Consider the following 15,865-nt stretch of genomic DNA (forward strand, 5'->3'; position numbering starts at 1 on the left):
TACTCCACTAACCACCACTGCCCCATCTTTACGATGACAAAGACGACAACAAGGCAACCAGGCAATCCATCCGTTCCCACGCAACGCTACCACCTTCAACTGCAGCCACCAACTCCGTGCCAGCCCCAGCGCCGCCTCAAGGCCATGCACATTACCTATACCTTGGCACAGTGGCAAGTTCAGAGTTTAGAGCCACCGGATTCAAGTTCCAGCAGCGCCGTTGCACAGAGATGCCGCAATGCCTCTCCAGCCAAGACCCCGTCTAATGTTGCCACAAAATGGAGAAGCTCTGGAAGCGAGACTGAACTGAGATCCAGCGCGCAAGGTCCCTTCCTGTGGTGCGATTCAACTCCTCCTAGGTCCACTTCAAACTCATGGACTCCATGGAGAAAGGTCCTATATTTACAACTGTATAAATTACAAATTTATTTTATAATTAATAAAGTTGAACAAATCTCCTGTAACTAATAATTTATTTGTTTTTATCTATACCCAAATTGAACCAATTGAGTGTATTCATTGTTCAAATTCTCTCAAAAATTCCAATCATATCTATGTTAGAATACTTGTCAAGTCAGAGAATGACTCCGATAACCACAACGGCAATGGAAGTGCGTGGCGTTGACCGTGACGAAGATGACGCAGGGTTTGGAGAAGAGGGGGAGAGAAAGGGGGAGAGGGATCCGGTTAGAGAGGTTATGTCGGTGATCAGATTTCTTGGAGATGGATTCATGAAGATGGAAATGTCGTCATGGTAGCGGTGGTGGAGTAAGAGAGAAAAAAGGTAGTTAAGGTGGTGGCCGGTAATGTAGGGATCACTACAAGAAAAATACCCATTCAGCCACACTTTTTTTAGGCTACATTTGAAAAGCGTAGCCTATTCATAGAATAGGCTACGCTTTTTCCCGTGTTGCCTTTTTATAAGAGAAAAGGATACACAAATGCGGCATCATTTAAAAAGCGTAGCCTTAGGTATTATAGAAATCACTTATAAAGCGTAGCCGTAGGTTGATATCTATAGGTTCACTTTTCGTATCAAAGGAGACGCTTTTAAAGGGTAGCCTATTTTTTAAGTTTTGGGTGCACTTAAAAAGTAATGCCTAATGTCTCTAGAGCCAAAAACTTTAACACTTAGTAATTTTTTTCCTTGTTTTTCCTGAAAGACCTTATTAACCTTGTTTTTTTATGTTTATTATCTTTTTATTATAACTGAATTCTGATTTAATATTATCTCCATTTTAACATTTTAAAAATGTCTAATGCTTTATTTAATTGTTTTCTAAGAAATTGTTTTTTAAGTAACAATCAGCCAATAAAATAACAAATAATCAATTATTAAAAGTTTGTATTGTTAGTAAATTAAAACTAAGGAAATAACACTTAGTAAAAAGGATTTGATTTAACACTCAGTCATCACCTTCATCCTCGAGCAACAAACCCTCCATAGCACCCTCTCACTCTCGGTCTCGATAGGTAACCATCGTCGCCCCCCACTCTCGGTCTCGATAGCTCGCCATTGACCCTCTCACTCTCGGTCTCGCCATTCACCCTCTCAGTCTCGCCATTGACCGCCATTCACCCTCTCAGTCTCGGAAACCCTCTCACTGTCGCCGTTGAGAGTCATCGCCTCCCACTCACGACTCACCTGCTCTACTCTCCACAGTGACCATCGTCATCTCCTCTTCGCCATCGCTTGCACTGATCGTCGCTGTGCGGCCCTCACCATCGTCCGTGTGCGACCGTCACCATCGTGGCTGCGCCGCTCTCACCATCATCATCTCCGTGCTTCTCATCATCGTCTTCGCTGTGCTCACATCATTGAATAGGTATGTAGTGATTTCTATTTGCTTCTGAAATTGATCAGTGGCTTAGGGTTCCTATTTTAGGGGTTTTAATTTGGGGCTTTTAATCTCTGAAATATGGGTCTATGAACTGTAATTTGATAACATGCATGCTGTTATTGATGAAGATGTGTGGTTTTTTAGGGTTTGTGAACTGTGATTCAATATACAGCTTGTCTATTTTCTCTGTATTTTTGTTTCTGAGACTGAATCCAAATGCAGCGTTAATAAGCTTTTGTTTCTGTGATTTCTCGATGAATAAGTTGGCTTTCGTTTCTCTGTTTTGAGCTTCCTGTTTTGAGCTTCCTGTTTTCAGCTTCCTGTTTCTAACATAGTTCTTACAGTTTGAACGGTTTCTTGGTTAGCCAGAAACAGAAATGGTGTGAAGAATGTAAAGAATGAAAAGAAGACAAGGAGTAGAGAAGAAGTAGAAGAGGAAGAAGAAAGGTGAGCTGAAAAGTAAGTTGAATTGAAAACTCACATATACATGCTTAGAAGAATTTCTTAATTCGTCAATTTCGTTGTCCTGCAAGGATCTGTTTTTGGATAAGGTATAAGTTGCAGGTTTTTCCTCAGAGTTCATGCTTTTATTAGTTATATGTCTAACAGGACTGATAAATAGTCTTTTGCAATCTCCTGGGTAATTCTGCTGCACAACATACCTTGTAGAAAACCTTTTAACTACTGAATTTATTGACTTTGTCTGCACATAACCATTAAAAGAGCTCAAAATACTTGGCTAATGTGGTCTAATCTGGAGAGAAAATAACTCAAGTTGTAGAGTACTTCAACTGTATCTATATTATCCAAAATTTGTGACAAAATTTTCTCCGCAAAGAAGGCTTGGTTTTGGAAAGAAATTAACCCCACTCAAACCCTCAACTTTTCACAAATTAACAGGCCATGAATATTGTTGCCAATAACTTTATAGTTAGAGAAAAAACGTCATTTATGCTTAGTCCTATTATAGTGTTATCTCTATATTACATATTAGATGCGTAAATCCCTTTTCCTAAATATAATCAATTTGTCACCCACCGGTCATTTTCAATATTTTTCCAAGACGATGCTAAAAAGAACCAGCAATATATTTTATAAGCTAAGCATTAATTTCTACTAAAGCTAGTTATAAACTAGGTCAATTGCCAACCTATATTCTCAGTTTTATAATGGGCAGCTTAATAAGTATTTCCCCAGAATAAGAATAAGACAAATAAAGCCAAGAGACTAATTTAAAGTAATGGACATAAGAGTTTTCTTACACTTTTAAATCCTTTATGCTTCCAAGAAATAGCCTAATATGACATCATTATTTTATGAAAGAAGACAAACCTTGTGTGTATTTGATAAGCTGCCAAAATGTTGCTTAAACATATCACTGTCTTCTTCACAATTTAAACTGCCAATGTTAGCTTCAAGAATCGGTTTTGACTCACTTACAGATTCATCTAAATTGAGCTACTCTGCTTTTATATCAGAAATTTCTTCAGAAGACAAAGAAGAAATACAACTATTATTGAAGTCAACTTGCTATTCTGAAACAACACCCAACTCTTCTGAAATAGAAATGGTGTGAAGAATATAAAGAATGAAAAGAAGACAAGGAGTAGAGAAGAAGTAGAAGAGGAAGAAGTAAGGTGAGCTGAATTGTAAATTGAATTGAAAGAAAGAAATCTGATTAACATGAAAACCAATCATATACAATCCTGGTAAGGTGAACAAAGAATGAAAGGGTTATGGATGGGTAAAACTATATAAGAAAATTGAGTTTTCTAAGAGTAAATATTTATAATTTACTTTTTTAATTTATCAATTTCTCCACTTTAATTAACAATCAAATCCTTGTATACACACCTGTATACACACTTCTGATATGTCAAGCTAAACTATATAATTATTTTAAACATGTTTTGAGACTTCACTCAATAATTAATTTTAAGTATTGGTTGTTGAATAGCTTAGTTGTTATTAGATTAAGAAGCAGTTACGTTCACACGGTCATAGCCTCCATTTTTCTTTGTTTGACTTCATGACTTTTATGTTAGTCCAAGTCTTACACACGGTCCATTTCTTTCAGATTAATATAAAATAATATGAAATATGAACATGAAACGTTTTTTCTTTTCATGATGTCACCGTTTTTTATAAGATTATATTCATTCATGCAATCATCTATCTATATTATTTAATTAATTAATGAATTTGTGTGGTTTCTTTGTAGGAAAGGGAGATTTAATAACATGTTCTAAGCAAAAGAATTCAGAGTTATTTCACACGGTTCTTGGAGGCTTAGGACAATTTGGAGTTATAACAAGAGCAAGAATTTCTCTTCACCCAGCACCCACAAAGGTACGTTTTCATTTTAAAAAATATAAAAAAATCATTTATTTTTAATCTTATCTTTTTTAAATTAAGATTTAAAGCTTAAATTTAAAAATTTAAAATTTAAAGTTAAAAATAATTTCAAGAAAATAATTTATAATTAATTGACAGAAAAAAATTAACTATCTAATTGACAGAAATCTGATTGTTTGACATCTCCATTGTAGAAATCTAGGTAGTGATCTATAAAAATGGGGACATTGTAGTTACTTATACCCCTTTTGAGTAAAACTACAATTTTTCCCTCAGTTGCTAATTCTTATGGTAATATTCTTCTGAGACTGAAGTTGATTTCTTGAATAGGTGAATGATTTAATGTGTTATGTGTTTAATATTGAAACACTTTTTGTTTTGAAAGTTTTTGTAGATAAATTTAACTTTGATGAATTTTTGAGTTTGTGCTATTAATGCTGCTGCATTCTTGTACCAGTTACATCAATTTCTGAATGTGATATATGCTGAATGTGTGAGTTTAAACTGTGATTGCTGCTGAAGCTTTATTCCTATTTGCACTTCATGGTTGGAGTCAGTTATGAGTAATTCATTGAATTAATGCTACTGCAAGCATAATAGTTGTTGTTTAGAAATGATCATTGCAGGTTGAATTCAATAAAGAAATATTGATTGAGTCCATTATTTTTATCCCTTTCTGCTATCGTAGTGCTGTATTTTTGCTCTTGCTAAATTTTAGCTCACTTTTTGAATTCCTATGAAGCTATGTATATGGTTTTTGTGAGTTTAAGTGTATATGGGTTCCTAGGAAAGTTAATTTGTTTGACTGCACTTGCTGCCCCTATTTGAATATGCATATCAGCTCATATGAAATTATAGTTGCTGCTTTGTCTGAAGTGTTTTGAACTCATATGAGCTGTATATTGCTGCTCTGCTACTCTAGCTTAATGTTATCTGAATCATATGAATTTACTGTTCGCTGTATCTGTTTGAATTTCTCTAAATTCATATGAATTGTTGTTTGCTGCTGTTTTAATTTGGCAACGCTCAATTTACTACCGGAATGCTGTCAAATTTTTCTAAAATCTTTATGGTATCATTTTCCAATTGTGAACTGAATTTGGCACATTTTGACTTTACACCTACTTTATTACGGCCAAATTCAATTCATGAATTGGTCGGCTAGCATTTCCACCTCTTCTTTGCTTCCCTTTATCTGAAATACTTGTTTGATGGAAACAAGGAACTATTCATAATTACGAATGTCATTATGAATATTTTTTTAACTACTTATCTATATAATTATGCAGGATAACAATGAAGATTAAGCAATGAAGAGTAAGCTGACTATTATTGTGGTTTTTTGGCCAAGATAGAGTGGTATTTAGGATCTTTACATGTATGGTTGACTAATGATTTTTATTAGAAGATACCTTTATTGGCCAAGTGATATTATGGTTTTGATATGGCTATGCTTACTTTAATTTGAGTTGTATGAATTTTTACAGTTAATTTCATTCTAGTACTTTTGGGTCAATGTTATAAATATATTTTGGTTTGAGACAATTTTTATTATATAAAGAAATTATTTAGTATAATTATGTTTTTATTTTTATTTTGTAATATTCAATTCATTTATACATGTAATCATATTAACTATTATGTTGTATTAATAATTATTAGATAATTATATATATATACAGAAGAAAAAAAAGACCAAAGGCTACACTTATATGTACAGTAGCTATAGTATAGGAAAAAAAAATGAGACCTAAGGCTACGCTTATATACAGTAGCTATAGTATACAGAAAAAAAAAAACGAGACCTAAGGCTACGCTTATATACAGTAGCTATAGTATACCAAAAAAAAAAAAAAGAGGGACCTAAGGCTACGCTTATAAAAAGTAGCTATGGTATACGATGGGGCTACGCTTTACAAGTGATGCAGTAGCATTGAAAAGCGTAGCCTATTCTGGAAGAATGAAAGCTGAAAAGCGTAGCCTATTCCCCTGAACAGCATCACTTGAAAAGCGTAGCCTATTCCCAAACGCCAAAAGCGTAGCCCTTGGTGTAGAAAAGCGTAGCCTTTGAGAATAGGCAACGGCCGAATAGGAATCACTTCAAAAAGCGTAGCCGTAGCCCAAAAAGCGTAGCCATAGCCTAAGGCATCATTTTTTTTCACTTTTGGCTACACTTTTCAAGTGTACTTGAATGGGTGTTTTTCTTGTAGTGGATGTGAAAGTTTGAGTGAAAAAGAAGAGATGATTAGGAGTTGGTGTTGAAGATAATGGTAGGGGTAATTCTGAAATTTTATTAAAAAGTCAACATAAATTTAGGATTTGAGTATTTTTGTCATACGGAATCCATCTTTGATGAATACAACATTAGTTTCTTTCTTTAATATATATTTTTGTTAGCGTTTGTAAAGTTTATGGATACAAATAGTTGTTTTTTCTTTTTTTTTTCTCCCCAAACCAAATTTACATTTGCCCTTTCCTTTTTTATTTTTTTTTTCAAATAAATATTTCTTCCATTTTTGCTTACTTTAACTTTAATTGAAACCAAAATATTTATAAATTAATCAATAAAAATGCAATTTGATGTAAGTGCGGACAAAACGCTAATCAATAATATATTATTATTTTTTTCTAATTCCTTCAGAAAAATAACAGAGAAAACATAGTTAATTAGTTATTTTTTATCAATTTAATTATTTTATTAATATTTATAATTTTATAAAATTTACAATTAAATTTCTATAATTTTATTTTTTTAATTAAATTTCTATACTATTTTTAATAAAAAAAATATTGAATAAAAAATCTCTTACTTTAGTACAAAATATTTTTACCATTGAACTAGATTATTAATTAATAATTTCATACTTTTGTTTATATAAAAATTAATTTTATTTTAGTAATATATAAATATAACATTATATCACAATATTTTATTAATATTTGTATTATTAATTTAAACAAAGACTTTTATATAGAATTAAACATTTGATGGTTATGTTGTTTATGAGATAATTGTGTTGTGCGTTGAATGATTGTGTTATTTGTATTGACTTTTAAATTTGCATACTTATTTGGTAATATAATAATATTGCATATTTTTGAAACAAGTCTGCTATACATACAAGTTTTTTTAGCTTACAAGTCTTACAAGTTGGGCCAAGCAAAAAAAGAAAAAAAACTACTCTCACCCATTCGAACGTGATAACTCGTGCGTCAATCAACCGTTTCCAAAGCACGCTCTCACTCACTATTATAAAAGACTCTTCTTTTTCTTTCTCGATCAAAACCACAACCGTCAAGATTCAAACCACGTTCGAAATCTCTCAACAAACTATGAAAATCGTCGCCAACACTAGAGAAAATCAACAAGAAAACTTCACAATCTCCATAAAAAAACACCCAAAAAAAGAAGAAACATTATTCAAGGTACTGTTTCACTAATCTGGGAGGTTTTCCACTTTTCTCTTTCTGATTTCGAACGCAAAACACTATATCACCATATTTTGCAGTTATTAAGTAGATTCATTATGTGTTCTTGTTTTAAAGTAGATATTACTATACTCGTGTGATGATTGTTGCTTGTTGTTTAAAATGTTTTACGTACTCTTTCGTGAATATTTTAACATATTTTTTCATCTGTTTTTGTGAATGTTTGCATGTTTGGAAGTGAGTTAAAATATAAATATAAACTTTCGACTTGTATTTCAAGTAAACTCATATATGAGTGTATATGGCTGGAATTTGGGTGTATATCAATCGAATTCGAGTGTCATTGGTTCTTCTAGTGTCATTTTATGCATGTTTGGTTGACTTAAATATCATTTTAAACTCATAAAGGTGTATGTGACAGCTATTTGAGTATATATCACGCGTATTCGAGTGTAATTGGTACTTGTAGTGTCATTGATGCATGTTTGGTTGACTTGAATATCATTTTGAACTCATATATTGTCATGTAATTCAAAAAATAATAAAGGTATATGTCGCTGATATTTGAGTGTATTTGACTAGTATTTGGGTGTATATGGCTGATATTTGGGTGTATATCAATCAGATTTAAATGTAACTGGTGAAGTTATTATCTATTAACAATACTTTTTATTCCTTACAGTACAAATAGCAAGCAAGAACCCAACAGACAAAAAATACAATGTAAGTGTGCGCGCACACACACATACACACACACAAGTATATATATATATATATATATATATATATATATATATATATATATATATATATATATATATATATATATATATATATATATATATATATATATATATATATATATATATGTATGTATATATATATATGTTAGACTAACTCAATTTTTTCTAGTATAAATATAGCTTATTTAAATGATTTTCGTTTACTTTATTTACAGCAAACCAAGGATCTAAGATGCTCCACAAGACTTTTGCATGAAAAGTTCAAAAACATGAGTGAAGTGAAGAAGGCCATCATCCGGGAATTAGGATTTGAGGATTTGATGCACATCCCTCCGATAAATGTGACACATAAACTCTTGAAGGTGTTGGCACATTCCTTTATTTTGACAAAAAGCAAATTGGACACCTGACACGGTGCATTGAGAATTAAACCCAAAAAAATAGGAGCTGCCCTTGGCCTGAATGCATCAGGTAACTGATTACAGAAAACCTCTATACTTGTATTCTTTGTAATCTATTCTTTGTAATGTACTCTTCTGATCTCATGTGATTAAGAAATAAATTGAGTTGTATATAGCTGGTATTTGGGTGTATTTCAAGAGATTTAGAGTCTAATTGGTGATCTTTTTGCTGTTTCTGTAGGGGATCTATTTCCCAAACAAATTAGTTTTAAAGGGCCATCTGAGGAGAAAAAAGATATTTTTAGAAGATTTCAGGAGAAAACATTGAAGAACCTGACTGACGAGATGATGAATATTGGCATTGACAATGATCAAGATCGCCTAATGCTCAAGAGGATTTTCATCCTCTATATTCAAATGGTGTTCTTATTTTCGACTACCATTAACAAAGTATCTCCTGCCCACATGGCTCTAATTTTTCAACTGGACAACATAACAGAGTGGAACTGGGGCGTCCATATCCTCAATTTCATCATCAAGGGCATAAGCAATTACCGCTTGAAAAAGAAAAGTTCCATTGATGGCTGTCTCTATGCTTTGATGATTGTCTATTTTCATGAAACAAAACACAAAGACAAGAAAGCAGATGTAATCCCTGGACCACCCGGGTGATGCATTAGGATAGGGAGGCACTGGTTCAAAGGATCATAGTTGACATTGACGGTCATATGGTAACTGACCAGAATATTTTCTCAAATTTGGGTGTATTTGATTTATGTAGATGGTGTAAACTAACGTTTTAACTCTTTCAGAACATCGTCAAGAGGGCGGAACTCAAAAAGAAATTGAAGAAAATGAAAGAGGAAGAAAAAAAAAGAAAAAAGAAAAAGACAAAAAAGAAGAAGCAAAGTTCATCGGATAGTGATTCATCAAAGAGTGACTTTGCTATTTCCTCTGAGTCTGAGCTTGAACAAGACTCAGAGGGACCAACAGAAACAAGAAAATAACCCACCAGGACAGCTAAAAAGTAAGTAATATTTTGGGTGTATTTTATCATTTTTAAGGTATATTTTGCTAGTGATTGTTTGCTGTCCAGAATGGTATCCAGAAAGAGGAAGAAGATTGTGGAGGATTCCTCTTCGGAAAGTAAAAGCAAATCCGATGATGAGTAAGATTCTAAAATTGTCATTGCATTGCTTTCTTTTTCTGTTTATATCAAAATTTTATGTATTAACAAAGTGTCTCTCATTTATTCTCAGAAGTGAAGAATCGGAACCAATAATAAAACAAAAATAAAAAAAAGTTCAGACTCCACCGAAAAAGTATGCATTACTTTCGGGGATATTTTATCGTCAATTTTATATTTGTCTGATTGACAGCTCATTGATTTCCAGGACGCAATCCAAAAAAAGAAAGCACGTTGTTGAGGATTCGTCTTTCGAAAACAATAATGAATCCTTTGATCTATAAGATACGTTGTAAAGCTAATTTACTCTTTATCATAAAAAAATTTATTTGTTCATTTATTCTCTTACATGTACTGTCAGAACTGATATCAATACTGAAGAAATAGAACAAATTTTTAGAAAATCCAAAAAGGAAAAAACAAATGAGAAGGCTGCATAGGAGTATGTTGAATTTGGGTGTATATTGCCGATTTTAAGGTGTTTCTGTTGTTGATTATTGTTTTTGCTTTCCCAGGATGCCGGAAGCTGGGCTCCCCTTGACGGAAGCTCACTATAACTCGTCCGAAATATAAGATCCTTTTTTTGATAGAATTTCATAGATCTTGATATAATTAATTAATCTACTTTTACTGAATGATGTTTATTTTGTCTTTAAAATTTCGGAGGTGAACCTGGAAAGTGAGAATGATCTTGTCTTACAAATACAGACGGATCAAAGCAACATAAACAAACCCAACAATAACATGTAATTTCTGTTTCTATTGTCATTTGTTTAATTCTTGTGTTACCATTTTCTGCTTCTGATTCTGTATAGACTTTTTTTTAGAAGAAAAAGCCTTTTAGTGTTTTATTCAAAAGTACAACCTTGTGAAGGCATAACACGAGATTCGTTTTTATTAACAAAAGCAAGCACATTTTCTTTATGTCTTTACATGTCTCACTAGGATTGACAAATTTCAATTAGCATAACTAAATAGTCATTTGTTTTTATCAAAATACAAAAACAAGTCACATGTCCTATATATGTTATCTTCAGTCACATTGTCAACTTTTGTTTAGCAAAATGCTTAAGGTAAATAAACCACTGATTTAGAAAAATTAAGATGAAGAAAAAAGCCACTAAGGCACTAACCCATTTTTTATTGTCTAAAAAATTAGAGTTCTTTAAGAGATTACAGTATTGCACAATGATAATAGTGTCTCACTGGAAGAGTGCAGAAATTATAACAAAATACAGTAAACAGTAAACAGTGGTAAATGCTTCAAAATTGTAGTGAAATTGTATTAATAAGTGAAGGGATTGAGTGACAAAACATAAGTAAGAGAGAGAAGAGAGTAAGACAGTTATTATGAAGCTATAATAATGGAATTATTGAGGCAAATAAAAAGGGGTAGCAGCCATGATGCCCTGCTAGAACCTGCGAGAGGAAGAGAGGAGAAACTATAAAAGGGAAAGAAGGTAGAAAAGAGAGACGAGAATTCAGAAATGAGAGAGGCAAACACCACAATCATCTACCGCCCATGATTCTCCCATTCCCTACTAATAGTGCGTCTTTTGCTACTGCATCTCACACCTTGTACATTCGGACCATCCTCCACGTGTCCACTTTCTCTAACTAACTCTGCCCCCTTATGGTCATTTTGCCCCACTATATTGTTTTTCCTTTTTGCTAATGTTCCTTTGTTCGTTACATTACCCCGCTCTTCAACTTCAACCTTGTCTTCAAGGTTGAAATCTGGGTAAGCTTAGAGGAATTCTGCTGCATCCTCCCATGTCTTTTCTGCACCTGTACCTTGTCCCCATTATATCTGCAATTGCTGCACTTCTTGGCCATGTTTCAAGATGACTTGGCAGTCCACAATGGTATGCGGACTAAGGATAGGGCCTTCTTCACTCGACCGGAGTGGTAATGGCAAGTATTGCTCATGTTTCTCGTCCCTGAATTTCTTGAGGGCAAAAATATGAAACACATTGTGGATTTTGGCCTCGGATGGTAACTCTAGCCGGTAAGCTATTGAACTCAACTTTCTGCAGATGGAAAAGAGTACAAAATAACGCATTCCTAACTTTTGGCTGTGACGTAATGCAACCGAGTGCTGCCTGTATGGCTGGAGCTTAACCAATACTAAGTCTCCTTCTTCAAATTCGACGAATCGCCGATGCTTGTCAGCTTGAGTCTTCATGAATTGTTGAGAGCGTAATAAGGTAGATTTAAGTTGCTCAATCAACTTATCCCAAGCTAACAATAGTTCTTGTAATGGAAGTTCATCCCCTGCTGAAATTTCATATCTGACCAAGGAAGGAGGGTCACGTCCGTATGAAGCTTTGAATGGGGCCATCTTTATGCTATTGTGATAAGTGGAATTGTACAAAAATTGTGCCCATGGAAGCATGTCAAGCCAACGCTTAGGATTCTCAAAACAAAAGAAACGAAGTTACATTTCCAAAGTCTTGTTCAAGACTTCATTTTGGCCGTCCGTTTGCGAGTGATAGGCTGAACTCATTGCTAAAGTGGTTCCTTGAGCTTGGAACAATTGCTGCCAAAATTTACTATAAACACTTTATCACGATCGGAGACAATCGACTTAAGAAAACCATGGAGTTTAACAATGTGCTTGATGAAGGCATTGGAAACTGTCTTGCTATCAAAATCACGACGCAGAGCAATGAAATGGGCGAATTTGGTGAGTCTATCAATCACAACCATAATCACCGAGTATCCTTAAAAAGGAGGTAAAGATGTAATAAAATCCATGCAGATGTCATCCCATACCTGGTGGGGAATAGGACGGGGCTGCAACAGTCCTGCTGGTTTGGTAGTTTCAGCCTTACATGCGTAAATTTGTGTTGGTGTTTTTCAATGACATTCAGAAAATCCAACTCAACGCATCAGTACCGTCTAATTTAGGAAGATCAATGCTCACCCTTCGAGGCTGTGACCAAGGATGCGAGTAATTGTCAACTCCAGAGTTCAAACCCAGCAGAGACTCATGAGAGATGGAGTGTTGTTGGAATCGATTGAAAATTAGCTGAGTGAGGGATGACTGAATCGCCTCAAATTTCAAATTCGTCGCCTCTTGCGCTCGAGCACGTTCTGCTATGTTTTCCTCAGCCACAGTTTCTATCATTTGAGACAAACGCTTCAATTCAGCTTCCATCGTCTTCATGCGAGTGTTTTTCACTATGGCCAATGAAAGCACCAAATGGAAGGGTGCAAAAATTATAACAAAATGCAATAGACAGTAAACAGTGGTAAATGCCTCAAAATTGTAGTGAAATTGTATTAATAAGTAAAGGGATTGAATGACAGAACATAAGCAAGAGAGGAAAGAGAGTAAGACCGTTATTATAAAGCTATAACAATAGAATTATTGAGGCAAATAAAAAGAGATAGTAGCCATAATGCCCTGTTAGAACCTGCGAGAGAAAGAAAGGAGAAACTATAAAAGAAAAAGAAAGTAAAAAAGAGAGACAAAAATTCGAAAAGAAGAAAAACAAATACCACAATCATTTGCTGTCCATGATTCTTCCATTTTCTATTAATAGTGTATCTTCTATTACTACATCTCACACTTTGTACATTCGAACCATACTCCACGTGTCCATTTTCTCTTACTAACCTTATTTTTTGCTTCACTATATTGTTTTCTCTTTTTACTACTGCTCCTTTGTTCGTTACACTCACCTGTACCCGTCCAAAATATTAGAAAAAACACACCCTATCTCTTCAAATTCTATAATTTAGCAATAACAAATTTATTGTACTTAAAAATCATAAATTTCAGCTTAAATATTGGATCATTAGACAGTGCAAACGACCATACAAATACTTACATGATTTAAGAATGAACGAGTAGAAAACATTTATAATAGCAGTTTATGTGCCAACATATTAATTTAGCCAACAAAATAATTATATTAGTTTTTTTTTTTTGGCTATTACTAGTAGTGCACAGGTATATTCTGTGATATATTCCCAATTGAGGAATATTGCAGCAAAAGTTAAAATAATCTTATAAGTGGATGACAATACTTTTGAATAATCCGTAAATTAAAGAAGGAAATTTGGACATTACTTTTCTCTTCTTTTCTTTCCTTTCTTGCTTAAAACAAAACTGAAACCTATCATTGAGCTTAAAGCATCTCATCATTCTCATGTCATATACTAATATTATTGAAGTCTTCTCAGATGATAGGAGTGCGTACCTCTTTGTAGCATACCAAATGATAGAAAACAACAACCACAAAATGTTGGACACAATAATTTAAGCTTCATTATTGAACACAATTGAGAATTTGAGACATATCAATTACCTTGATACTACGATATTATTAATTAGTGAGAAAAATAAAAATAAAATATAAAATTCATGCGGATCTCAAGGAAAGTAATTAACTTGATAACTTAGCTTGGGGTAGTAAAATAAAGGGTAATCAATCACGTATATAAAATAATCTTTCTAATATTACGTGTTTGTCCTAAATAGTTTTAATTTAGAATAATTTATTTTAACAAAGGGCCCTGCTACACATACAAGCAAATAACGCATACAATCCTTACAAGTTGGCCCAACTCAGGTTTAATCCACGCGCACTCCCTCCCTTTAAATGGAGCGTCAATTTCACGCGCGTCACTCGAACGATTACGCTTCGAAAAAACCGCTCGTTATGGCTCACTCTTCCTCTTCTCCTTCAAAGATAACACAAATCCTCAAGTTTCGAGCAACATTCCAAACTGAAGAGACATTTGAACTCGTCGCGAATAATAGCAGAAACCATCAACAAAATATTATTCAAGGTACGTTATTGTTTTACTCATCTTGTACATTTTTCACATTTTTGTTTCTGATTTCGAAATCGAAGAACTATGTTTTACTGTTCTTCTATGTTCTTCTAGGTTTTATTGATCTTCTTGTTCTAAGAAATTGAACACATGGTGTAAATATATTTGATCCAATTATAAGTAAATTTTTTTTTCATAATTAAACTCTCTTTGGTGTATTCAAAATGTCTGATTTACAGGTACTATAATATGAAGTGGTGATCCAGATAGATTGGAACCCATATCAGACGGTCTGCATAGAGATCTGCATAATACACCCAAACACAGACTATAAATACACCCGATAAAAAATTAAATTTACACCCCTGCTGCAGATTTTAACCCAACACTATCTGAAAGCCACTTGTTGTCCACAAGACCAAAATTAATTAAACTCTCTCTGGTGTATTCAAAATGTCTGATTTACAGGTACTATAATATGAAGTGGTGATCAGATAGATTGAAACCCATATATGACGGTCTGCATAGAGATCTGCATAATACACCCAAACACAGACTATAAATACACCCGATAAAAAATTAAATTTACACCTCTGCTGCAGATTTTAACCTAACACTACCTGAAAGCTACTTGTTGTCCACAAGTCCAAAATTAATTAAACTCTCTCTAGTGTATTCAAAACGTCTGATTTACAGGTACTATAATATGAAGTGGTGATCCAGATAGATTGGAACCCATATATGACGGTCTGCATAGAGATCTGCATAATACACCCAAACATATACTATAAATATACCCGATAAAAAATTAAATTTACACCCCTGCTGCAGATTTTAACCCAACACTACCTGAAAGCCACTTGTTGTCCACAAGTCCCAAATTAATTAAACTCTCTATGGTGTATTCAAAATGTCTGATTTACAGGTACTATAATATGAAGTGGTGATCCAGATAGATTGGAACCCATATATGACGGTCTGCATAGAGATCTGCATAATACACCCAAACACAGACTATAAATACACCCGATAAAAAATTAAATTTACACCTTTGCTGCAGATTTTAACCCAACACTACCTAAAAGCTACTTGTTGTCCACAAGTCCAAAATTAATTAAACTCTCT

At 33.6% G+C, this 15,865-nt stretch overlaps 1 protein-coding gene and 1 long non-coding RNA gene across 5 annotated transcripts; one reads left to right on the plus strand and one right to left on the minus strand.

The window, feature by feature from the left end:
- The first annotated feature begins 1,345 nt into the window (after positions 1-1,345).
- On the plus strand, positions 1,346-5,773 carry LOC112790996 (uncharacterized). 4 transcript variants are annotated; one of them, XR_003197035.2, is made up of 5 exons: positions 1,346-1,826; positions 2,207-2,300; positions 3,320-3,478; positions 4,063-4,190; positions 5,486-5,773. It is a non-coding gene; the product is annotated as an uncharacterized lncRNA (long non-coding RNA). The 4 variants fall into 4 exon arrangements; XR_003197030.2 differs by having other exon boundaries at positions 1,368-1,826; positions 2,186-2,288; XR_003197036.2 differs by having other exon boundaries at positions 1,368-1,826; positions 2,211-2,300.
- Positions 5,774-11,759: 5,986 nt separating this feature from the next.
- On the minus strand, positions 11,760-12,296 carry LOC140175389 (uncharacterized). The gene has a single exon (XM_072203601.1). It carries the CDS (start codon positions 12,294-12,296, stop codon positions 11,760-11,762), a length of 537 nt encoding a protein of 178 aa, XP_072059702.1.
- Between the last annotated feature and the right edge of the window lie 3,569 nt (positions 12,297-15,865).

The sequence above is a fragment of the Arachis hypogaea genome, chromosome 1 (genome assembly GCF_003086295.3).
Source record: "Arachis hypogaea cultivar Tifrunner chromosome 1, arahy.Tifrunner.gnm2.J5K5, whole genome shotgun sequence".
Taxonomy (NCBI): domain Eukaryota; kingdom Viridiplantae; phylum Streptophyta; class Magnoliopsida; order Fabales; family Fabaceae; genus Arachis; species Arachis hypogaea.

Coding starts and splice junctions, on each gene's coding strand:
- LOC140175389 (XM_072203601.1), bottom strand. CDS start 12,296: ATGGCCCCATTCAAAGCTTCATACGGACGTGACCCTCCTTCCTTGGTC.